The sequence below is a fragment of the Lutra lutra genome, chromosome 1 (assembly GCF_902655055.1).
Source record: "Lutra lutra chromosome 1, mLutLut1.2, whole genome shotgun sequence".
In the NCBI taxonomy this organism is placed as follows: domain Eukaryota; kingdom Metazoa; phylum Chordata; class Mammalia; order Carnivora; family Mustelidae; genus Lutra; species Lutra lutra.
In genome coordinates, this window is record NC_062278.1 from 77,413,988 (window position 1) to 77,440,809 (window position 26,822).

At 34.8% G+C, this 26,822-nt stretch overlaps 1 protein-coding gene across 7 annotated transcripts in view; it reads left to right on the plus strand.

Moving 5' to 3' along the window:
• EIF2A (eukaryotic translation initiation factor 2A) overlaps nucleotides 1-25,857 on the plus strand; it is a 34,988-nt gene extending 9,131 nt beyond the window's left edge. The window contains exons 1-14 of one of the 7 annotated variants that reach the window (XM_047727820.1): nucleotides 1,535-1,588; nucleotides 3,247-3,322; nucleotides 3,426-3,500; nucleotides 6,684-6,802; nucleotides 8,202-8,301; nucleotides 8,657-8,739; nucleotides 10,111-10,184; nucleotides 10,322-10,466; nucleotides 10,642-10,758; nucleotides 13,179-13,750; nucleotides 17,100-17,213; nucleotides 22,950-23,078; nucleotides 23,860-23,925; nucleotides 24,739-25,857. In XM_047727820.1, the coding sequence (XP_047583776.1) occupies nucleotides 3,321-3,322; nucleotides 3,426-3,500; nucleotides 6,684-6,802; nucleotides 8,202-8,301; nucleotides 8,657-8,739; nucleotides 10,111-10,184; nucleotides 10,322-10,466; nucleotides 10,642-10,758; nucleotides 13,179-13,750; nucleotides 17,100-17,213; nucleotides 22,950-23,078; nucleotides 23,860-23,925; nucleotides 24,739-24,804 (1,662 nt within the window). In that variant the 5' untranslated portion in view covers nucleotides 1,535-1,588; nucleotides 3,247-3,320 and the 3' untranslated portion in view covers nucleotides 24,805-25,857. Of the gene's footprint in view, nucleotides 1-1,518; nucleotides 1,589-3,246; nucleotides 3,323-3,425; nucleotides 3,505-6,683; nucleotides 6,803-8,201; nucleotides 8,302-8,656; nucleotides 8,740-10,110; nucleotides 10,185-10,321; nucleotides 10,467-10,641; nucleotides 10,759-13,178; nucleotides 13,751-17,099; nucleotides 17,214-22,949; nucleotides 23,079-23,859; nucleotides 23,926-24,738 lie in introns of those variants that run through there. The other 6 variants (XM_047727802.1, XM_047727846.1, XM_047727856.1 and 3 more) reach the window with 6 other exon arrangements.
• The last annotated feature ends 965 nt before the right edge of the window (nucleotides 25,858-26,822 follow it).

Here is a 26,822-nt window from a genome sequence, read left to right on the forward strand (position 1 = left end):
TGTGATTAATGAGGTTAGCACAAGGCTGATTTTCCTCCCTGTTGTATCATCAGTACTCTACATAAGGTTTGGGAGGTAGTTTTTATTTTTGCTCAGGAAGCATTTTTCAAATGAACAGATCAATTTCTTTGATTCAGCTTTAGAAGCTTCTAAGTCAGCCATTTAAAAATATATAATTAAGGGATGCCTGGGTGGCTCAGTTGGTTAAGCGGCTGCCTTCTGCTCAGGTGATGATCCCAGCGTCCTGGGATCCCTGGGATCGAGTCCCACATTGGGCTCCTTGCTCAGCAGGGAGTCTGCTTCTCCCTCTGCCTCTGCCTGCCGCTGTCTGCCTGTGCTCACTCTCTCTGACAAATACATAAATAAAGGCTAAAATATATATATATTATATATATATATTTATATATATATATATATATTTAATCTGCGACACCTGGGTGGTTCAGTCATTAAGCGTCTGCCTTCAGCTCAAGCCATGATTCCAGGGTTCTGGGTCCCCGCATCTGGCTCCCTGCTCAGTGAAGAGCCTGCTTCTACCTCTCCCTCTGCCTGCTGCTCCCTCTGCTTATGCTCACTGTCTCTCTTTGTAAAATAAGTAAATAATCTTTAAAAAAATATATATATATATTCTGTTGATGTTTTTGCTTAATCTTGAATTCTGTTCTGACTTCAGTTTTTAGGATTTTACCATTATTGGAAACACAGTAAATGTGTTTCATCCCACTTGTTCTCTTAGTTTGAGAAATTGTAAATATATTAATAATACCTTACTTTTTTAAGAACTTTGAATATATTCTGTATTTTTACGGTTTTTTGTTTTTTTTTAAAATCACACAGCTACCCTGCTTTCTATATCCTCTTCTTCCAGGTTGCAGACTGCCAGCTTTTTATTATATGTTTACATGGCAGAAAGAGAGCTAGCTAGCTCTCTGGAGCTCTTCTTAGAAGGGCACTAATCTGATTTATGAGGTCTCTACCCTCATGAATCGGGTTACTTCCAAAAGGCCCCAGTTCCAAATACTATCACATTGGGATAAGTGTTTCAACATGAGAATTTGTGGGGGGACATAAACATTCATTCCAGTGCAGTACCTATTGATTTCCCAGCAGTTGCAGGATTTCATGCAATAGGGTTAAGAAAAACGTACCTATTTATTTATTTATTTATTTATTGAAAAAGGTACCCTTTTAACATTCTGTAGTTCTAGGAAATGTTTAATAATTTCATTGATACTTTGATAGCTTTTTTTTTTTTTTTTTTTTTAAGATTTTATTTGAGAGAGTGAGAGAGCGCATGAGCAGGGGTTGGGGGAAAGGGAGGGAGAAGTAGGCTCCCCACTGAGCAGGGAGCCTGACTCAGACAGTATCCCAGGACCCCAGTACCTGAACTGAAGGTAGATGCTTTGGTTGACTGAGCCACCCAGGTGCCCCTGAAAGCTTTTTGTTTTTTAAAATATTTGTGATTACTGAGTATTTATTAACAAATTGATGGTGGTTTTTTCCATTTTGTTTCTTTAGTCCGAGGATCAGAAGGACTGTACATGGTAAATGGACCACCACATTTTACAGAAAGCACTTTGTTTCCAAGGTATGGTTTATATTGTTGACTAAGGTTATGGGGAACTATATGATACATACTAAATTATTTTTTTGCTATTACATTCTGAACAAGAAAGAACAGATAGGCTGGTTTCTTGGGGTGTGTTATGTAATATCAACAGAAGATGGAAAGAATGCATAATCTTTATCGAGAAAAATGATCAATCTTTAGATGTGAAAATAATAATTCAGCATGTTTAAAAGAAAAAGTGTAGACATTAGTATATTTGAGTTCAAGCCCTTAGCTTCGCAGAATCTTATCTTGGGGGATGAAGAAAAACTTGCAAATGTGATAACCAGCCACTGGCTATACTCTTCATGAAGTCAGAGAATGGAAAAAGTATAGGAAAGGAAGGAAATAGAAAATATATATATATAATTAGGTAGATACAGATATATTTTTTCCTAGAAAAAAACAATGAATGGGTAAACAGAAAATTATAATAAAAATACTAAGTTTAAGTTGGTGGCATAACCATATGATGGCATGCAAAATTCTGAAATGCATTTAGTTGTTTTCTTGGTAACAGAAAATTGATACTGCCATTTTAAATCCATAGTATGATATAAATAGATAAATATATAACATATTAAAAATCATTAGAAACCAAGTTTTTTTTTTCAGCATAAGAATGAAAGGATAGACTTGCATATATCAGTATGGACTCATTATTTTTTTCTTCCCAATGATCAGAGTGTCCCATCTTAAGGTTAGTGTGACCCCCCTAAAGTTGATTCCTGTGACCTTAGTTGAGATTTTAGATGAGTGGCTCTCAAATTTGGCTGCACACTAGAATGACATGGGGAGCTTTTAAAAACCTGTATATCCAAGGACTGGGTATTAAATGAAATAAGTTGCAGCAGAGGTGGAAGATGGAGGACTTCTTGTTCATAGTTGTTTATGTGAGAAGAGGACAAAAAATAATGTTTCAGTAACCTCAAGTTGAGTATAAGCTACCATTATTATGTGATTGCAGAAACACAGATACCATCTTCAGATGGATTAGTAATGTAAAGATAGTATCCAGTTTAAGGGGGATGTCCTGGTCAGTTCTCAGTGCTTGTTATTTAAAAATTCAAATGGTTGTTAGCTGATGAAGTTCTGGTTTTATGTGACTACACATATGGACATTCTGCATGTGCTCACATACACATTTCTGTTTGTATGTTCCTTATGGCTGGGAGATGTACTCCTAGTAGCCATCTCCAGTTGAGAGATACAGTATGTAGAGTTTTGATCATTGGATAGAATATTGCCAAGAAGTCTGATTTCCTAGGTCTGTTCTTATAGAGAAACTTGCATCCACAGTTCAAAGTGAAGATCCTCTTATTGTTGTTACACTTCTTGTCTCTGTACATCAGAAATTGATGGAAGATCTTTGTCCTTCAAATCCAGGGGCACTTATTGGTTACTTGAGGGTATTCTATCCATAGTTAGGTTGTTGTGCAGGCGATCTGGGGCATTCTTCACAAAGTCTCCATATTGAAATCCTTCAGCCCTCTTAAGATTAGGGCTGACAGCTGGTGACTTCCATGTTCACTTAATTTTTGAGTTTTCACACAAACTAGTTATTGACCCAAAAGGGCTCTCTTTTCTTCTTAAGATTGATCTGTTGGTGTAACATCAGTTTCCACCTTACTTTACAGTGGTTGTTGGCACTGCATTTTAAGAGATAAGGCATTTGGTAGACTAAAGCATTTTGGAATTACTTCTTAAATTTATGTAAGTTCATAATCATTAAATTAGTAGTAAGATTGTAAATTTTTAATCATTTTTTTTTGAAAAATAATAATGCTTATTAAACTTTTTTTCTTGTCATTTTCAGGGAATCTGGGAAAAATTGCAAAGTCTATACTTTTAGTAAGGATGGCACCTTGTTTGCCTGGGGCAACGGAGAAAAGTTAGTGTTTCTTTATATAATATATTTTTATCAGTATAAAGCATAAGTGGCATTATTTGAATAACAGTGTTTGGATGTCATTAGTAAATTCCTTCTTTTAATGTCATGATGTGGTTAGATATTATCTCCAGTGTAGCTCCCCTAGAACTCTAAAGTTATTAACTTCTATTTATATGCCATGACTTGACTTACCATAGTTTCTTAGGATTAAAAAGTAATATATTAAAAGAGGCAGTTAATCTAATGCTGGAGAAGCTGAGTTGTTTTTAAATATGCTCTATGTTATTGGTAAGGGTTTCTTCAGTTCAGCACTAACACTTAGAGAATAACTTCGTTTGTTTGCCTTAGACTTAGATACTTTAATCTATGCTTTTAAATTAATAACAACAGTTATTTCTTTGAGTTTTATTATATGTAAAAGTATGTCATTTAAGTATTTTATAAATTATTCAAAAGTACATTAGTGTAGTTTCTGTTACATAAGATAATCAGATTACAAAATTGGTTTTGCAAAAAAAAAGTATTCTGATTAAATACTCATAATTTTACTAAGAAAATCACTCTCAATTTTTCCATAGTCACTACAACATTTCAGTTCAAAGAACCAGGAAAATGCCTAAGTATTTGTTGCTTGATTTAAAGTTATTTTGGTTGTTGTTTTTAAGCAGATATAATACCTTAGGTTTTTTAAAAGGTAGAAAATGTATTCATTAATATGATAAGTACATTTTAAATGTTGTTTGTTACACAGTGATGATGGATTCTAAAGTCAGATTGGATTAAACACCTGATTTTTAAAAATTAATGCTAATAAGATTGTGTTGAATTAGATGATTCACTTTGGAGGACTATGAGTAGCTGGCAGAATTAGTTTTTGTAATTAAAAAGGTCAATCACCTTATTTTTTTAAGTTATTGAAGCCAACCAGTAAACTACTACTCATAAATTAGTAAGAATATAATAATATTGGGGGTGCCTGGGTGGGTCAGTCAGTTGAGCGTTCTGCTCTTGATTTTGGCTCAGGTCATGATCTCAGAGTTCTGGAATTGAGCCCCATGTTGGGGTCTGCATGTTAAACAGAGTCTGCTTGGTCCTCTCCCTCTGCTCCTCCCCCTACACCCCGACTCATTCTTTGTCTCTCTCAAATGAATGAATACAATCGTTAAAAAAAAAAAAAGAGTATGATCATATTGGGTCTTATCCACAGTGTTAACAGACAAAGTCTTAATCTCAGTCTCAAAGAATGTACTCTCAAATTTTCTTATTTTTGGTGTGACCTATTGTCAGTATTTGAGTTTTATTTTATTTTGTTTCATTTTTAAGATTTTCTTATTTATTTGTCAGAGAGAGAGAGAGCACAAGCAGGGAGAGCAGCACGCGGAGGGAGAATCAGACTCCCAGCTGAGCAGGGAGCCAGATGCCGGACTCGATTCCAGGACCCTGGGATCATGACCTGAGCTGAAGGCAGACGTTTAACTGACTGAGCCACCAGGCATCCCTTATTTTTTAAGATGTATATTTTAAGGGTAATTTTGAAAAAAAAATTAAAATCTATATTTTAGTTTATACTGTGAGTAATAAGCTAATAGAAATTTACTAATGAGACATAATATACTTCCTTTCATTGTCTATTATCTTTTTGAGGTATCCCTTACTCTACTAGCTTAGAGTTGTTTGAGTAAGTCTGTTTTCACCTTCACAATTATTTATTTTATGTATTTCATATCCCCGATTAGCTTTCTGTTGTATTCAGCTCTCAAACCTTTTAATATGTGCCCATTTGTTGTGTCCATCTTTTTAATAGATACTTTCTATCCCTGGTTCTAGCATTTATTTCCTTCAATTTCTGCAACCACAACAACATATAATGTTTCTGGGGACAAGAGAAACAGATGTAGTGTATTGATTGTGGTCTTTGCTGAGGTCATAGTTAATTAATCAGAAACTATAACTGATTTTTCCTTAAATACGTGGGATTTTTTAGTGTAAATAAATACTCTGTTAAACTAAGAATAACTATTAAAGGCTATCAACAATAACAAAAAACGAAAGTTTCATGTAATTCTAAAATATGTAATTTATAGTAATTTGTAAAGAATTCTGCATATTTATGTGTGTGTGTGTTTAAACAGTATGCAGTAATTATTCATTCTTACCAGCTTCGCTTATCCTAAACCAGTGGTTCAAACTTGAGTAGAACAAAGTAACTTTAAGCAATTTTCTAAAGTAAGATGGAGTATCTTTTTTTTTTTTTTTTTTTTACCTATAAGAGTACATAAGATAAGTACATAAGCCAAACTGGTTTTAAAACTCGACTCTGGGGGGTGGGAGGTTGGGGGCACCAGGTGGTGGGTATTGTAGAGGGCACGGATTGCATGGAGCACTGGGTGTGGTGCAAAAATAATGAATACTGTTATGCTGAAAAAAAATAAAAAAATTATAAAAAAAAAAAAAAACTCGACTCTGGCATTTATCAATAGTATGATCTTGAACAAATCATCAAATCATTTATTTTTCTAAGCCTCGCTTTTACCATTTGTAAAATAGAGACAATGATGCCTATCTTTTAAGTTTCTTGTGAGGATTAAATGAGAAAATGTATATAAAGTGGTTAGACCAGAAAATGGTTCATAGAAAGCATCCAAAAAGTGGAACGGCTTTTATTATACAATTATTATAATTTTTATCATTATCATATCACGATAATTCTTAGTCTTATTTTTTGGAGATTACTTCTGAGATTTTAATAGACCTCAAAAGTCTCCTTGATGATTTCACAGCCGCTACACTTCCATTTAGTCAAATTAAAAAATATACTTTCAGTTTAGCACTTCTGTTTTCCCTTGGTTTGATACATGTCAGCTTATCTGTATCTCTATGTCCACTTTTAAAGGCCTATTTTCTTTTCAGCTAAAAATGGAATCATCTATTATATCCTTCTGCTAAGTCTGTGTTTCCCAATACCAACCTTATATAGGGGCATTTTGGTAAAATGTACACTTGCTTTTTGTTGTTGTTTTTAAGGTGTTCTTTAGATATTTTCTAGAATTAACTGGAAATTGATTTTTTTGAAAATGACCACTTTATAGCAGTCTGTATTTGAAAAGAGGCATGAATGTTTTGGATCTTGCTGGCTATTTTAAAACAGTATTTCATTGCTAAAGTACTTTCTTTTGAAACCAGAATAAATGTTATCAATGTCACTAACAAGGGACTGCTGCACTCCTTTGACCTCCCAAAGGCAGTTTGCCTTGAGTTCTCACCAAAAAACACTGTCCTGGCTACGTGGCAACCTTACACTAGTAAGTATTTTCCAATTGTAAAATTCAGTTCAATGGGGGGAATAAAAGAGAGAAGGTTTAAAACCTTATATGAAAGTAATTACTCTTTAGATAGTAAATAGTGTTTGTGAGTATCTTCACTGAACAATGAATCTTGTATGGCCACAATATAATGTACTTTAAGTAATTTGAAGGTTATAGTAAGTTAGTGAAAAGATCCATCATGAGATAGAGAAAAAAAAAAAGCTCAAGTGAATAACCATTGGTTGGAGAAGATCTGAAAAATTAAGGACAATAATGGCCCTTAAATGAAAAATATTTTAAATAATCATTGCCAGGCGGTGCCTGGGTGGCTCAGTGGGTTAAAGCCTCCTCCTTCAGCTCAGGTTATGATCCCAGGGTCTTGGGATGGAGCCCCTCATTGGGCTCTCTGCTCAGCAGGGAGCCTGCTTCCCTTCCTTTCTCTGCCTCTCTGCCTACTTGTGATCTCTGTCAAATAAAATCTTTAAAAAAATATATCATTGTCAGTCAAAGGCGCCTGGGTGGCTCAGTGGGGTTAATCCTCTGCCTTCGTCTTGGTCATGGTCTCAGGGTCCTGGGATCGAGCCCCTGCAGTGGGCTCTCTGCTCAGAGGGGAGCCTCCACCCTGGCCCCCCGCTGCCTGCCTCTCTGCCTATCTGTGATCTCTCAAATAAATAAATAAAATCTTTAAAAAACAAATAAGTAAATAATTATTGTCACTCAAAGAGGAAGTAAATAGACACAATAGGTAAGAAATGCATATGGTGTGACAAAGAGTAGGAAATGTGCCATTTTTTAACACATTTAAAGATATGATAATATGTTATATGAACATTTTATATGGCTGTGCTTCATAGATGAATAATAATTTAGAACTGGTATAGGGGCTTTTTAAACATGTTTTAATAACGTGGGCATATTTTAAGTTAAATATATAATAGCCCGTTATTGGGTTATAAACCCTCTAGGTTTGTTCTTCCAAGAGGCATAGACTTGAATGAATCTTCATTTTCAAGTAAATAAAAAGGAAATTGAGGATCATGAGTAGTTAATATAATTTTGTGCGTTTATGTGTGTGACTTACAGAAATAAGATTTCGTAATATCAGAATTTAATCCATTTAACTGCAAACCATGTCAAACAATACAAGTCTCTTAAGTATTCTTAAAATCTATAGTAATTAACTCATTTCAGAAATGCTAAACTTTTGCTCAAACAGCTGTCAAATTGTGGCTTTAGGAAGGGATGATTAAATCCATAATTAAAGCTAAAAGAGAAAGTTGATTCAAAGCAACTCTTTCACTTGATCTTTATAATCTTATTCAAAGTTGTTCTTTGAAAGAATTCTTTTTACTAGCATTAGGAGACAATTACTACAAAAAAAATGTTTTTATTTTAGCTTCTAAAGATGGCACAGCTGGGATACCCAACCTACAACTTTATGATGTGAAAACTGGTATATGTTTGAAGTCTTTCATCCAGAAAAAAATGCAAAATTGGTAAATAAATGCTTTAAAATACTAATTATTTACAAAATATTTTAAATGTATTCATTATATAATATTTTTTCTCAGGTACTAAAATAGAAAATAACTTGTCCAACTAAAATCTAGATCTTGAGGGGTTTTGTGTGTGGGAATGTAGAGGAAAAACTTGATCTTTCATTTGTTTAGATTTGAATGAAAGAGAATGGTGTCTTTCTAGTACAAATGCTAACTAAAGCTATTGGGATCTGACTTGACATATTTATCAGTAATTTTCCTTAAATAGTAAGCAATATCACTAACTTCAGCCTGTTAACATGTGAGGTTACACCTGTCTAAATTTAGTTCATACTCTTTCTTTTCAACATAGGTGTCCATCTTGGTCAGAAGATGAAACTGTCTGCGCCCGAAATGTTAACAATGAAGTTCACTTCTTTGAGAACAACAATTTTAGTATGGATATATGAACTAAGTTTATTATTTACTCTAAGTGTATATAGTTTTATTGCCTTATATAGCATCATAGGGTTCTCCTAAGTACTGTTAATATTTTAATAATCATTGTTACATTAATTCATTTGGATAACTTTTGTAAGTCTAAGTGCCAACTAAAATTCTACAACAAAGATTTTTCTATAATAAGCTTTTATTATCTAATAATTGCTATTAAATTAAAACACTTTCATACTCTTTCTGTGTTTAGTTGCTATCAAAGTTCTGTGATACGGATTTTTAAAATGTTTTGTTATGTAGAATTTGAAACAAAAGTTGACACCTAGTCCCAATAACCTTCAGTGCATTGCCAGTCCTGCCTCATCCATACATCTCTCTACCTAACATCTATCTCTCTTACTCTGCTAAAGTAAATCCTAGACATAGCATCATTTTCCCTATAAGTATCTCAGTATGTATCTTTGAGGATTAGGGCTATATCTTTAATTTTTTAAGACTTAGCCACAATACCATTATCACAGATTATAAAATATCTGGTCAGTATCCAAATTCTAATAATTGCAAATGTTATAATTTTTTTTAAACTTGGGCTCCAAATAAGGCTCCTCACATTATAAATTGGTATATATATCTTTAAGTTTCTTTTAAGCTATTAGTTCCCACTCCCATCTCCTCTGCCCCCCATTAAGATTTATTAGTAAAGAAACAAGGTTACTTGTCATATATTTTTCTCATGGTTAAATTTTGCTATTGTATCCTATCCTATAGTTTATCATATTCATCTATTCCTTAAATAGCTACTTGGATCTAGAGCTGGTCAGCTTCAGATTCTTCTTTTTGGGGTGATGAGGGCAAATCTACCTCATAAGCGGTGCTCAGTTCTTTTATCAAGAAGCTCATGACATCTTATGGTCTTTAATTTTGTAGGATTAGCTGACATTAATGTTCAGTGCTTGGATCCATTATTTTATGAGTGGTTGCAAATTGTTGATGTTCCAAGTCTCCCACCTCCTCTGTCACTTATAAGCTATATTACTTTTATAAAGAGAAATTCCCCCATCTACTACTTGGTCACCTAGTGGGACCATTTATATAAGAAAGAACACTGTTTTCTTAAAATCATCAGTGGGAGTTAGATGTGCAGTCCCATTACTCACCAAGGTCACCCAGCTAGTAAGTGACTAGGTAGGAATTCAAATCTAGGTCTGTGTTGTTCCCACTCCACATTTTTTCCACCGTATGCCTTACCTACATGAGACTGTAATGAATAGTATCAATGTGTAGTTAAATTAATCTTTTATAATGCATTCAGAATTGATCGTGTTCCTATTAGCTTCTCTCGTCCATCTAACACTATTTGCTTTTTTTCAGACACAATTGCAAATAAATTGCATTTGCAAAAAATTAATGATTTTGTGTTATCGCCTGGACCCCAACCATATAAGGTAATTTCTTTGTTTTTGTTCATGTGGAATGTAACTAGATTAAACCTTTTCCTGGTTCTTAGTGACTGAAAAAACATGTCCATCTTAGTTTATATGCCTGAAAAAACTAAGTAATGATTTATATGTGTGTATTTCAGGTGGCTGTCTATGTTCCGGGAAGTAAGGGTGCACCTTCATTTGTTAGATTGTATCAGTACCCTAATTTTGATGGACCTCATGCAGCTTTAGCTAATAAAAGTTTCTTTAAAGCTGATAAAGTTACAATGCTATGGAATAAAAAAGGTATGATAATTATATTTCATTTATCAAATATTGACATATTCCTGTATGTTTAGAAAAAAAGAATAGTGATGCTTATTTAATGAAAATGTGCTCTGTTACATTTTTTGGAATTTTTTTCTTATCAATATTAGGTTAATTTGTGTTTTAAATCTAACTTAAGTTTTTACTATTATAGCTACTGCTGTGTTAGTAATAGCTAGTACAGATGTTGACAAGACAGGAGCGTCCTACTATGGGGAACAAACACTGCACTACATTGCAGCGAATGGAGAAAGTGCTGTTGTGCAATTGCGTGAGTATTCATTTGTCTTCTTGTGATAAAACAACAGAAAGATCATTATGCCATAAAGAGGATCTAATGCAAATTCTTGGTCACATGACAAAACTCAAATATTTTAATAACCTTTAAAGTAAAATTTCTCTTAATTAACAAACCTAAAATCATCCCCAAACATAGATTATTTTGACAAAATCCAGTTTATTTAGTTCTGGGGAACTTATCGAGTGAGGTAATTTCATTGTAGTATTCTCTAGGGACTTACTTATTATGACAGTAAGTTGGTCTAGTGAGTTTAGCACTGTCTTCAGAACTGAGGAATGTTACCATTTCATCTTTTGTTTTGATGAGCTAAATTACTGAGAATATTACCGTTCTAAAATTCTGGCAACTCCTTGACTTTTCATTTTGAATTGAACATGTAAGAGTAAGGTACTTCCTCATAAAAAACTTACTTACAAAAAAAAAACTTTGTATTCCCTCTGAAGTCATCAAGGATTCTACTATAATTTAATATTGTGGAAGACCTAGTCAATGTAACTGATCAAAAGAATAAATATACAGTTTTGAAAGAAAACAGAATCATATCTGTGCATGTACATGAAGTCACAGTATAAACAGCCACTTGAAAAACATAATGAAAGGAAAGATCCCATAGAAACTAACAAAAGGCAAGAAATACATAGGACTAATGGGGAAAAAACTTCTAAGAGGCAAAATGTGACCTTTATTAAGAAGAGTTTCATAGGGGCACCTGGGTGGCTCAGTAGCATCACGCTCCCCACTCAGCCAGGAGCCTGCTTCTCCCCCGCTCCCCCTCCCCTGCTTGTGCTTGCTCTCTCTGTCAAATAAATAAATAAAATCTTAAAAAAAAAATAGAAGTGTTTATGAAGATGTCATTTCTCTCCAAATTAACCTAAAAATTAAAAAGCCAAGGTTTGTTGTCTTTTTTTTTTTAACTAGATAAACTGGTTCTAAAGTTGATTTTTTCTCTTTTTTTCTAATCTTTTTTCTTTAATTTATTGGAGAGAGAGAGTGAGTGAGCATGAGCAGGTGGAAAGGCAGAGGGAGAAGAACAAGCAAATACCCAGCTAAGCAGGGAACCCAAGACAGGGCTCATTCACAGGACCTTTGAGATCATGATCTGAGCTAAAGTCTCATGCTTAATTGATCTGCCACTCAGGCACCCCAACCTTCTCTTCTAATCTTGAAAGTGAAAAAAGATTTTCTAACATAGCAGAAGAATAAGGGAAAGCAAATATATAAAATACAGATTTCTACATGGGAGGAAGAAAAGCCCATAAATTAAGCAAGACAAAAAAAAAATTGGGGAAAAATTTTTAGACAGACAAGGGATGAATATGAGAAAGGTGAATTTTGTTATTCTATCAAGTAAATCAGTAAAAGAACAATAACTGGAGAGAAAAATAAGCATGGGACAGTAAAAAACAGTCCACAGAAACAAACGAAATTATGTATAAATATATTAAAAGGTGCTTAGTTTATAATAAAAGAAATAGAAAGGTTTTTCTCTTAGTAGCTTGGCAAAGATTAAAGTATGAAACTACACAACGTGAGGGAGACTGAGGGGAAAATTTGTACACTCAAGAACTGCTCAAAAAAAAAAAAAAAAAAAAAAAAAGAACTGCTCATGGGGCACCTGCGTGGCTCACTCAGAAAAGCATGTGACTCTTGATCTTGGGTTGAGAGTTCAAACCCCACACTGGGATTAGAGATTGCAAAAAAAAACCAGTTAATAATCTTTAAAAGAAAAATGCTTTCGATAGTGTAAAATGGTACAGCTTCTCTGAGGGGCATTTTGGCTTTATCAAGTAAATGTACGTACCTTTGAGCAGCCAGGTTCACTCCTGCAGATGTGTTTGTATACACTCACAGTTGAGAGTATACAGGAATACACTACCACTGGAAGAGTGAGGCAGATCTTAATGTGCTCATATGGAAAAATCTCCAAGATAGAGTACTAAATGAAACAGCAAAGAACTTCAGTGTGAGTGTATATGTGTGTTCAAGAGAGATGCTTAATTTCAACAAAAATATTTTGAAAGCATATACAAAGAATATAATAGAGGGTTGCTTTTGTGTGGAGGGAATTATTTTGTGGCATATCATTTTATATAATTTGTATTTTTATTACTATGTCCCTATATTACTTCTTCTAATGAAAACTAGCTTATTAGGACTAATAATGTATATTTCTATGAGCCTACATTGCCAAAATGTTTAAAAGAAATTAAGATAAAGCATTAATTGCCATAGTATATCATATAATACTTTAATTGTAACATATCTTGAAATTTTTGGATTTTTTTTACTGTTTGACATGTTTATGAGTATTATACAGTTATAACTTGGCTAATAAATATTGTATTCATGTAATGATTTATTGCTAATTTGGGTCTTATATTTTTTTTTAGCAAAAAATGGCCCCATTTATGATGTTGTTTGGAATTCTAGTTCTACTGAGTTTTGTGCTGTTTATGGTTTTATGCCTGCCAAAGCAACAATTTTCAACTTGAAATGTGATCCTGTGTTTGACTTTGGAACTGGTCCCCGTAATGCTGCCTACTATAGCCCACATGGACATATATTAGTACTGGCTGGATTTGGAAATCTGAGGGGACAAATGGAAGTATGGGATGTTAAAAACTACAAACTTATTTCTAAACCAGTGGCCTCTGATTCTACCTATTTTGCTTGGTGCCCTGATGGTGAGCATATCTTAACAGCCACGTGTGCTCCCAGGTTACGTGTTAATAATGGGTACAAGATTTGGCATTATACTGGCTCTGTCTTACACAAGTATGATGTCCCATCAAATGGAGAATTATGGCAGGTTTCTTGGCAGCCGTTTTTAGATGGAATATTTCCAGTAAAAGCAATAACTTACCAAGCAGTTCCAAGTGATGTACCTAGTGAAGAACCTAAAGTTGCAAAAGCTTACAGACCCCCAGCTTTAAGAAATAAGCCAGTCACCAATTCCAAACTGGTAAGCAAAGTTTTACTACTTTGGTGGGAAAAGATTTTTCAGTGTGTGGAGTTCTGGAGACCTTTTTCCTCATGCATTTTCTTGCGTTACTTAGTACCTGATTAGAATATAAACCCTAGAGTGGAAATCATGGAAGACCTACTGCTGAAGATCATGAACAGCTAGCATTGTCAAGTTGACAAAGTAGTCAATTGAAAGCAGTTCACGTTTTACGTATGTGGGAAAGAGAAGGGAGTATAACATACTGGCTTTATAGAGATCATGGGCTCAAATTCAGATGCCTGTCAGGCGAGGCTGGTAATGTAAGGCTTTGGTGACTAGGGGAGAATGGTGCAAGGGAGAGACCATGCCCTCTTTAAAGGCCACCACAGCTACACAGTAGCAGCTGATTGTTTCCATAGGAGATTTGGGCACAGTTTGCCAAAATGTCTGATTTTTTAAGACAAAACAAGTCTGGATGCTTATATAAAATTTCTCAATTTTTAAAACACTGTTGGTCAAACAAAACGTATTTGTTTTCCTTAGGCTGTTCATTCCCATCTATATCATAAATTTAGGACCAGAGCATTGGTCAGGTTCTGGTATGCTTTAAAATGTTAGCATCTCAGAGCTCAGGGGAAGCATTTACTAATGACCTGAGTCTCTGGGATGATGTTAAGGAATAAAGTTTTCTGCAAGAATGAACAATAATATTATTAGTATTATAGTGGTGACCATACCATCGGTGTAAGTTGGAACCAAGTAAACAGGGCTATATAGTCACTTAACTATGAGGCAGTTAGGGAAGTAGATACTTTTTCAGAGGATAAATACTCCTATGCCTCCCCCGTGCCACTCCTAACCCTCTCAAAAACAAAAGAATAGCCATCCTCCACAAAACCTAGCAGTAGTCTGTAACTTCTTGACTTCATTGAAGTGTCCTGTTGAAACATTCTTGTTGTATTATTTACTAAAAACATATAAAAATATATGAACAAATTAAGCCCAATTTATGATACTTGGCATTTAGAATAAAAAAAGAGAGGTACAGTAGTCTTTGGATTTGTCTTATTCTCTGTATTAAAATGTTCCTTTGCCTAAGATAAAAACAGAAACAACCTCAACATATCCTGGCTTCTAAATATCTCTAAGGTTGCACAAGAGGAATAAATTCTAAGTCAATATGTGTTTTTATTCTCTGATTCATAAAACTAATTTGTTTTGATAGGGAGAGGAAGAGAAAGATAAACTTTGAAAATAGTGATAAAACTTTGTAAGAACTTCTAAAAAACCAGCATTGTTGTAACACTTAAGATTTCCACTAAATTTTTGTTTTTGTATGTGACATGGTGATTATGTGATCCTATTAAATCATTTTAGTTGAAGGAATTACATGCCCAGTGAGAAATTTTTGTTTGTATCAAATTCTAGAAATGAGCTAAGTGGCAAAAAAAATAATCAAGAAATTAATAGAAACAAAGACATTCTTGTAAATAACTTCACAAGGGAGGAGGGCTAGATAGCAAAAGGGACAAAAAAGAGATGGAATTTTTTCAAGAAAAAACTTCCTAGCTTTTTTTATAAATAAAAATTCACAAATGAATTCTACTTAAGTATTTCTTGGCTTTCCAAAAAACTTTCCCTTTTATAGTGTACTCATTAAAACAGTCTGGTAATAATTGACATAAATGAAAAAACAAATTTTATTAACAGGGATGAAGTTATGGTGGGCACAGTACTATGGCCAGAAAAACTCATGATCCGTAGTAGCGTGTGGATTTTCTGTGTCTGAAATGAAAGTCTGTCAGTGACTACATAGTGTTCATGGTGTAGAAGAGCCTTATTACCTGTCCTTCCTTACATCATTTTTAATTGCTTTATCATTTTTTTTTTACGTTCTCATGACTAGAAGCTTCTCACCCAAAGCAAGGTACTGTAGGAGAGCCACTGTGGAAAGAATTTTGATGTATAAAACACATGTTCAGCAAATACTGCTATGTCTTAACTAATATTATATGCAGTGTGGATAATAAAGAAGTGAAAGAGACTTGCCATCAAATTGTCTGTTCTACAAATACTAGCTACTTCAGGTAGAGCATGTACACACCGAGAACTTTGATGACCTTAAATAGTTGATGCAGCTAAGATAAAGTCACAGTATGGTTTCTCATTTCTTCCTTCTGTACCTTCAGTGTTTGAGCCCTGCCCATCTCCTTATAGCACTTACAAGTACCACAGGGGTCTGAAATCTAGTACTTAGGAAACTTCATGGAGATCTGGTTCTTTACATGCGCTGAGTATGATAAGAGTCTAAGAGACAGTTAACACTGAGATAACAGCACTTTGGAGGGAAATCAATAAGTAAACGTGAGCCTGATAATCTGTGGTGCGACCACGCATGCTCCATGTGGCCTCAAGCAACTGTGGAGATGACTTAAACATGTGTATATATATTTTTCATTGAAATATAACTGACATGTAGAATGATAAGATATCTAAGTGTACATCATGGTGATTTGATATATGTATATATTGTGAGATATAGTTAATTAATGAATCTATCACCTCATTATTATTTATTTATTGTGGTGAGAACATTTGATTTCTCAGCAAATTTCAGCAATTTCAGTTATATGATACAGTGTTGTTAACCATAGTCACCATGTTCTATGCTAGCTCCTCCTTGATCCTATCCTTAAGTGATCCTTTCTGTTGTGGAATATAGTTGATGGATGGTTATATAAGTATCTCCTGATGGAAATGATTTTCTCTTTTTATTATTATAGTCTGACCAGTTATTTAGTTTTTTGTGAGCTTCTTCATTATGTTAATCCTGGATTTACAAATATAGTTACCACTTGCTGTTTGGTTTTTTTTTCCCCTTCTGATCTGTTTTAGTTTTTAATTTGCTTTTATTTTTAATCTTCTAATCTCTGATTTTGCATGTAAAGACCTAGCAAGTAATTCTTTGTGTAAAGAAAGCAAATGAGGTAACTGGGTTTCAGTTGGCAGTAGTCAGATCCAAAAAGAGCCTGAAGAAGCTGTTGTTAGTATCTGATTTCCTATGAAGCATGTGTCAGTAGTAGTACTAAGAAAAGTTCCATTGTTTTAACAAAACTATACTGTGTTTTGCCATCACTTGTATAACTGAAAGACATCATATATCCACTAATAATAAGATCCTCATTAAATCCATCCTGATAGTTGGAATGTGCCTACTACTGAGTTTTAAAATATCCTTTGCCAGTGATCTTAAAATAAATTTAATAAAATACATTTATCCCACAGTAACAAAATTGTATACTTTGTGATACATGTTTTTAAAAACATCGATTCCATTTCACAGTTGTTTATTTTACATTTTCCACAGCATGAGGAGGAACCACCTCAGAATATGAAACCACAAGCAGGAAATGATAAGCCACTATCAAAAACAGCCCTTAAAAATCAAAGGAAGCATGAGGCTAAGAAAGCTGCAAAACAGGTATTTGGGACACTAATCTTTTTGAAACAAAATAAAACCAGTTAAATTAGCTTAATTTAAGCCTCAAAGTTTAAAGATTATAGTCCTAAAGACTTGACTATTATGGGTTTTTTGGTGTGTGTGTTTTTTTTTTCTTTTAAGATTTATTTATTTGAAAGCAAGCATGTGCACGTGCACATGAGCAGGGACAGGGGCAGAGGAAAAGGGAGAGAGAGAATCCTCAAGCAGACTCCCCTGCTGAGCATGGAGCTGGACAGCGCAGAGCTTGATCCCAGGATCCTGAGATCATGATCAGAGCCCAGTTCAGAAGCCGGCCACTTAGCCAACTGAACCACCCAGGCACCCTAAGCCTTGACTACTGTGTTATAAAATGTAGTTGAAGTTAGACTTAAATAGCCAGAATGTCTTTCTTTTGTATTTGCCTATGATTTTCTGGGTAGTTCTGTTTATATAATGAGGCAGTGAGGAAATTGGATCGGGTCTTAAAACCTGAAACCTTAATGGGATTATGTAGTATGTTACTTGTTATAGACCCTTCTGTTGGAGTGTGAAGTGGTATGGTTTGCTCTCTGAAAACATGTGTTTGTTAAGAGAGATCAGAAATTACATGACCATAAAGCCATTTTGTTACTCAGTATTATATTACTGTAGGAAATTGTTCAACTGGGAGTCTAAACAACAGAAGTACCCAAAACAATGGAATTGTTCTAAAATAATTTTTATGTGGTTTTATTTTATTTTTTAAGATTTTTATTTATTTATTTGACAGAGAGAGATACAGTGAGAGAGGGAACACAAGTGGGGGAGTGGGAGAAGCAGGCTCCCTACCGAGCAGAGAGCCCGATGCGGGGCTCCATCCCAAAACTCTGGGACCATGACCTGAGCTGAAGGCAGATGCTTAATGACTGAACCACACAGGCACCCCTTTTCTATGTGATTTTATAGTTTAAAAAAACCACACCAGTGTAATAATTGACAAATGATGATTGTATATGGCTTACGGTGATACTGCTGTCAGCCAGGCTAGGAGTATCTGGTTAGTGAAGTCATCGTGATCACATTTTTAAGATTCAGATAATGCAGTCTTGCTGGTAATGCTGGAATTTTGACATATCTAGGTTGCTTATGTTTTGGTAGGCAATTACTATTTTAAGTCATAGAATTGTATTATGCAACCAGTCTGCCAAAATCTGAGCTTTAAAAAAAATCAGCGTGCTCTTTTGTAGTTGATATATTTCATCTCCAGAGATAATCTTTAAATAGGTCAGGTTTAGGCCATTCTAAGCATAATGATCTATTCCATGTATTTGACTTGTATAAAAACAGGAATTGTCCTTTCATCAGTGTGAGTAGAAATCTCTTACTGGCCCTGAATATTACAAATTAGTAGTATCCTTTTAAGTACTGGTAGATTAGAGTTCTTTTTTTTTTTTTTTTTCCTAGCTAATATTTTCAGGAATAATTGACAAAAATTTTTAAGTGTACAATGTGATAAGCTGTTATAGGCAAACATTGTGAAAAGATGCCCACAATTGAGTTTATTAACACATCCATCACTTTAACATATTTGCTTTTTGAGAGGTGAGGACACTGAAGTTCTACCCTTTAGCAAACTTCAGTTATACAATACAGTATTATCAGCTGTGGTCACCATGTTATATATTAGATCCTCAGAGTTTATTCATCTTGTAATTGGAAGTTTGTATCCTTTTACCAGTCTGTCCCCATCCCCCCCACTCCATAGCCTCTGGCAACCACCATTCTACTCTGTTTCTAAGAGTTTTACTTTATTTTTAATAGATTCCACATATAAGTGATACCATGCAGTATTTTCTTTCACAGTCTGGCTTATTTCACTTAGCATAATCCCACCATGTTCATTCATATTATTGCAAATGGGAGGATTTCCTTTTTTTTCCTTCAAATATTTATTTATTTATTTGAGAGAGATTGGGAGTATGCACTTAAGAGAACACAAGCAGGGCGAGCAGCAGAGGGAGAGAGAGAAGCAGACTCCCCAATGAGCAAGGAGCCCAAAGTGAAGCTCAATCCCAGGACCCCAGGATCGTAACCTGAGCTGAAGGCAGACACTTAACCAACTGAGCCACCCAGGCACCCCTGAATAATAGTCCATTTTATATGTATATTCCATATTTTCTTTATCATTCATCCATCGATGGACACTTTAGGTTATTTCCACCTTGGCTATTGTGAATAATGCTGCAATGAACACAGTATAGGTATCGCTTTGAAGTAATGGTTTTGTTTCCTTTGGTATATCTCCAGAAGTGGGATTACGGGGTCATATAGTAGCTCTGTTTTTAGTTTTCTGAGGAACCTCCAATCTGCCCATAGTGGCAGTATAAGATTCCTTCTCGTTGAGATGGAAGGGCTTTCTGAAGCCCACTCAATTTAAGAATCTTGTTTTTGTAAATGGTTTTTCTTCCTCTTTATTATAAGGTTATTTATTTATGGGGCACCTGGTTGGCTCAGTGGGTTAAAGCCTCTGCCTTCGCCTCAGGTCATGATCCCAGGGTCCTGGGATCAAGCCCCGCATCAGGCTCTCTGCTCAGCAGGGAGCCTGTGTCCACCTCTCTCTGCCTACTTGTGGTCTCTGCCTGTCAAATAAATAAATAAGAAAAAAATTTAAAAAAAGATTATTTACTTATTTTAGAAGATTTTCTTTAAATTTTTATTTAAATTCCCGTTAGTTAACACACAGTATAATGTTTCAGGTGTACAATACAGTGATTCAGCACTTCTATACATCACCCAGTGCTCATCACAACAAGTGCCCTCCTTAACCCCCATCACCTATTTAACCCATCTACCCCACCTCCCCTCTGGTAACCAGCAGTTTGTTCTCTATAGTTCAGAGTCTGTTTCTTGGTTTGCCACTTTCTCTCTCTCTCTCTTTTCCCTTTGCTTGTTTGTTTGGTTTCTTAAATTCCACATCTGAGTGAAATTATATGGTGTTTGTCTCTGACTTACCTCACTTAGTGTGATATTCTCTAGCTCCATCTGTGTCATTGCAAATGGCAAGATTCATTCTTTTTTATGGCTCATAATTCCATTGTATATATATACCACATCATCTTTATCCATTCATCAGTTGACGGACACGGGCTATTTGCATAATTTGGCTCTTGTAGATAATGCTGCTATAAGCATCGGGGTGTATGTATCCCGTTGAATTGGTATTTTTGTATTCTTTGGGTAAATACCTAGTAGTGTGATTACTGGATCTTAGGTTAGCTCTATTTTTAACTTTTTGAGGAAACTCCATACTGTTTTCCAGAGTGGCTGCACTAGTTTGCATTCCCACCATCAGCGCGAGTATTGCCCTTTCTCCACATCTTCGCCAACACCTGTTCTTTCTTGTGTTGTTGATTTTAGCCATTCTGACAGGTGTGAGGCGATATCTCATTGTGGTTTTAATTTGTGTTTCCCTGATGATGAGTGATGTTGAGCATCTTTTCATGTGTTTGTTGGCCATCTGTATGTCATCTTCGGGAAAATGTCTATTGAAATGGATGGTTAGAGTTAGTTAACTTCGTGTGATAGAACAAAGGTAAATGGTCCATGACAATAGCCACTTTCTCAGCCCTGACTCTTGAGTTAAGTAATCAAAGATAAAGGAGTTAGGGACATATAATCTAACCAAGTGCTTTTATAAACTAGTGATGACTTTATAAGCTTATGAACTCTACCAAAAGGAATTGAACCTAAGAATCTAATCTTACCATATATGCATTGTTTTTAGAGAATGACCAGAATTTAAGTATAATAATGCAGACATTTTAACTTATTCTTGGTTTTCAAAAATATGGTAGAAAGTTAAATTTCATATTTTGCTTGGTAGTTTTTCACATGTATTGACATTAGTCTTCTTTCCTAGAAGAAAATTTTTCTCAGCTCTTTGCAAACTAAATTTTAAAAATACTTACTTGATATCAGAAATGATTTTTTTTTCAAGATTTTAATTTATTTATTCATGAGGGACAGAGAGAGAGACAGAGGGAGAAGCAGGCTCTCACTGAGCAGAGAGTCTGATGCGGGAATCAATCCCAGGACCCCGGAATCATGACCTGAGCCGAAGGCAGGTGCTTAACTATCTGAGCAATCCAGGTGCCCCAGAAGTGAATTTTGATAGGCGCAGTATCTCTCTTCCCCTTTTACTCACTCTTCTGTAGTTTTCTATTATGAAAACATATTACTATTCTAATAATATGAATATTATTAGAATCAATAGGCTTCTTAGGAGTAGAATCTAAACAGTTTCTTTCTATTTATTAAAGTACTTGCTTAGTAATGCGTTTTCACATGGAAGGTTAGAAGTTAATATTTATTGAACTGGAATGTACAAAAAGTACAGCTAACATGCTTTAAAAAGAAAAAGTGACTCCAGTTCTATGCTCTCCAAAAACTCTCAGGCAAATATTTCTAGATACGAGTGATACCGTGTTCATGTCCCCCTAGGATGCTTTGGTATTCAGAGCATTTTACCCAGAACTCTGAGTAAGAGTTGTGGCCTTGGGGCTTTATGTATTCCACTGGGAACTCTATAAGGAAGAAATAGAAGTTCTGTCTTGAGGCTAATAAAGCCTTAAATAACCTTTTCCCCCCCTCTTGTAAAAATGTATGTCTTGTCATAATTACAAAAGCAGAGTAGTTCTTTGACTACTTCATTTATTCAGCATGTGCCATAAAGCAGGTCTTATGCTGGGGGCACAAACAGAACAGTGAACAAAGAAACCTCTGGTACAATCTAATGGGAGATAGTATAATATACTGTTACAGTAGGAATACATAGCACGTGTTGTGCAACTAATCCAGTCTTCTGGGTTGGGAGAGAATTTTTCAAAAGGCCTCTATGATAAGTAGAGTCAGCCAGGCAACCTGAAGTTGTTCTAGCACACACAAAGGCCAGAAAACAAGTATATGGCACCTGAGGGGAAATAAAAGTGGTTCAGAATCAGAGGTCTGATTACATTGAGAGCAATATCCCTTTGAGTTTTCCTTAGGAATTTGTCACAGAGCTGAACTGATCTGATTATAAATAAATCTCTGCAGGGCTTATCTAGTAACATTATCCATTACATGTACTTGATCATACATACTCACTAGAGTTTTTGGAGGACATCATCAAAGTGAAACTTCTAACACATTAAATTAGAAGGGCCCTCTCACATTTCTAAACCATTCATATAGTGGCACATCCCAAAATATCCAAAAGTTTGGAAGGCTTGTAGGCTGATACAGAAACCTGTGTTTTTCTGCTAAAATCATTTCATTTTTTTTCATATATAAGATTATTTTCTATTTTATTATTTTATTTTATTTTTTATTTTTATTATTTTATTTATTTTATTTTAATTATTTTATTTTATTATTTATTAATTTATCATTTATTAGTATTTTATTATTATGCTATTTCAGCTCCAAATTTTAGACCTAAGAAAGTGTTCCCTATGATGATTGCATGGTAAAATCCTTTTGGGTGTCTCCTTATACTGTGATTTTCTTTTTTTTTTTTTTAAGCTGTATTATATCTTTCTGTTATGGGACAATGTGGCTACTTCATGAGACTTTCAACTCAGATCATTTATATAAAATGTAGTATAAAAGATAAAATCACCTTTTGGTTTCTGCATTTTATATACCAAGACTGTGTTGGTTGAAGTACTTTAATGTTTTCGTTTTAGAAAATTGAATTTTTGAAAATGTTTCCTGCAGGAAGCAAGAAATGAGAAGAGTCCAGATTTGGCAACTACTCCTGCCCCACAGAGCACACCACGAAATACTGTCTCACAGTCAACCTCTGGAGACCCTGAAATAGACAAAAAAATCAAGAACCTAAAGAAGGTGAGACACTTAAGTAAAAACCAGATGTATTTATTGAAAGAAATCCATGAGAAATATATAAAGAGAGGCATCTAAGAAGTTTGTAGCAGTTCTGATTATTGCTTTCTCTCTATGAAATTCTATAATTTGGGAACTGATTTTAGTTCTAGTCACAAATGTCTGATAGCTATTATTAGTTTTTATTATTGATTCTTGGAGTAATAAGAAATGTACATTTGTACAGAAATACGCTGAACACTTTTATACTTAGTATTTCATTAGACGTTTGTGAGATAGGTAGGAACAGATGTTTATCCCAGTTTTGAAGATGAAGAAACAGAGAGAAAAAGAAGTTTATTAATTTGTCTTATTGCAGCCAGTTTGTGATGATGGCCCTGGGGTAAAACCAGGTTTCTAGAGCCTTCCCAGGCTGCATTACAAAATATCTCTTAAAGCCAAACACATTGTCTGGGTACAATGAAGTGCTGGAAGAAGTGGTAAAGTTGGTGATATATTTACATACTTATACATGTACATATATAATATAATAATTACTTGAGAGCTTGAAAATTTTTCTGCCAAATCCCATGTTCTTAACATATTCAATTTTACATATAAGTTAAAAAACAAAAAATTTTGCCTTAGCATTTTAACAGACTATCCTTGATCCAAAGGGTAAGATAATTGATTCTTCTTACTCATTTTTCCCATCCATGTGATTGCGTTGTTACTAAGAAAATTTGCATTCTGAAATTACTTGTTCTTCCTTCCTCTTGACTCGTAATATATTTGATTTTCACAGAAACTGAAAGCAATCGAACAACTGAAAGAACAAGCAGCAGCTGGGAAACAGCTAGAAAAAAATCAGGTCATTTTTACATGTTTCATTTATGTTTGTAATTACTACCACTCTTCTTTTTACTATAAACAATTATTTAATCAAGTGGGAGAGCTTATAATTGAAAAACTTATTTTGAAAACATATGCCATATATTTGGTAAAATGTTTTTTTTTTTTTTTTTTTTAGATTTTATTTATTTATTTGACAGAGAGAGATCACAAGTAGATGTAGAGGCAGGCAGAGAGAGAGAGAGAGAGGGAAGCAGGATCTCTGCCGAGCAGAGAACCCGATGCGGGACTTGATCCCAGGACCCTGAGATCATGACCTGAGCCGAAGGCAGTGGCTTAACCCACTGAGCCACCCAGGCGCCCTGGTAAAATGTTTTTACATTTAGAAGAGGATAGGGGAAGATAGGATGTAGGTCATGGTGAATGAGAGAATCACTATTCCCAAGAGGTATACTAAGGCCATTGCTATCAAAAATAAAGGCAATTTATTAAAATAGATAAACATAAGATTCTCTTTCTTCCTATATCTCAAGTTATACTGCCCTGTTTGCTCTTTTCTTTCCTTCTGAGGGAAGCCCAAGTGTAGAATGGAAAATTTCTTGGACCCTCAATGTTGCAATAAGACAGCATCTTTGCCCCCTTGATTCATACCAGGAAAAAAATTAGAGCTTGTTTCCCTGTATTTTTAAATCTGTATTTTCCAGTAGATCTGTTAAAGTATCAGAAATACTCTTTTTATAAACTTTTTCTCCTTTGCTGTTTTGGCTGTATATCCAGTAATTATTTTATTTCATTTCCTATTTAATAACTTTGTTGTTTTGAACTTTTCTAGTTGGAGAAAATTCAAAAAGAGAAAGCCCTTATCCAGGAGCTGGAAGATTTGGAATTGGGCGTTTAAAGATTCACAGAAAGCAAGTTATTACCAGAAATCAGTGCAAACACATTTTCTGTTAAACCCATTGGTGGACATGAAATATCCATGTGCCCACATTTAATGTTCATCTATAATTTTAACCATTTATCCAAGATTCTGCATATGTTTGAAATTATTTAATAATGTCTGTTAAATTGATTTTTACAACCTGTATCCTTTATCATGTCAACACATGATACAGAAAAGAAACACATGAATTTTTTAATAAGTTTGACAGATTGAAAGACAATGTCATTGTTTTTTTATTAGGGGACAGTATTTACCATACATGTGAATAAAAACATTTAAATTTAATCATCGTTGGCTTTGTTATAAGTTCCTAAGTTAACAAGTCCTTTATTAATTAATAACACAAATTTGGGAATTTTTCCTTTGAATGTATAAAATGGCTTTTTTTAATCCTAAAGAATTATTATATTGTCCAAATTTTAAATTAAAGCCTTAAAAATCTGATTGTGCTAAACATTTTAAATTGATTATATTATTTGTAGTATTTGAAATAGTTTTTGTGCTTAGTTCTAAAGTAAATATAGACTTTAAAAATAGAAAATAGTAAAACATTTTATTTTGATATTTCAGATAATAGATCTGGTGATTCAAGGATGAAGTAAATATTTTTGAAACATGAACTATGATTATTTTGCTGTAGTCAAGTCTTGATTATTTTGATTGTTTATTCATATGGTGAAAAAAAGATGTAATGATAATTCAAGACACTTACCTATGAAAATGAATTTATATATGGTTTTAGTGTCTATTACAACTAATTTTTTTTAATCAGGTTTACATTTGAAGTCACTTTTTTAAAAGTTTGATTAATTTAACTAATCTGTACACCCAGCTTGGGGCTTAAAATCATGACCTTGAGATCAAGAGTCACACACTCTCCTGACTGAGTCAACCAGGAACCCTAACATTTGAAACTGCTTTTATTTCATTTGCCTTAATACAGGTTTTCATTTTCCAGAGGTAATCTTTAAACTGATAGGTAAAAGAATACAGAAACAGCTTGAGAGACAAGAATAAACGACTGAGTTTACTGATATCCCAGAGTTTCTACTAAGATTTATCAGTAATTCATTACAATTCATTGCAAGGATGAATTCATTATTCATCCTTGCCCCACAGGGCAAGGATGTAAATGTAATTCATTACAATTTTGAGTGGTATTTTGACAGGGAGGGATAGTCCAAGATGGCGGAGGAATAGGAGACTTAGTTTTTGTCTGGTCCCAGGAATTCAGCTACATAGCTATCAAATCATTCTGAATATTTGTGAACACAACCAAAGATCTAAGAAAATAGCTGCAACTGTGCAAATGGAAAAGTGACTACATACTGCAAGGGAGAAGGTGCAGACAAGTGAATCTGAGGCAATAAATGGGAAGATAAACTGTGGGGAGGAGGAGCTTCTGTCAGCAGCCTGGCCAAGTGATAATAGCAGTGGAGCACAAAATCAGAACTTTTAAAAGTTTGCTCCAGGGGTATCTGTCACAGTGGTTTAAGCATCTGTCTTTGGCTCAGGACCTCATGATCCTGGGGTCCTGGGATCGAGCCCCACGTTGGGCTCTTTGCTTAGCAGGGAGTCTGGTTCTCCCTCTGCCCATTGTGTCCCCCTACCCTAGCCTCTGCTCATGCTCTCTCTTTCTCTGTCAAATAAATAAATAAAACAAAATAAAGTCTGCTCCATTGAGGAATGTCTCTGTCTGAAAGGTGCTCAGGTGGTAGAGTGGGGCAGAATCCTGGGTGGGACAGCATGGTCTCAGGGTTCTTGGGGTCACAGGAAGGGTGCGGTGCCCACATGGCAGAGTTCCCAGGCATCAGAGCAGGCAAGCTGGCTGCAATCAGCAAGCCCAGGAGTGGGTTCTCAGCTCAGGGTTGCCATAAACCAGGAACTGTGGCACAGTTGGGTGACCACTCTCCAAGCAGAGGCCCAGCAAGCGGCAGAACTGTGGCAAAACTCTCCCTACCTCCCCTGGGAGG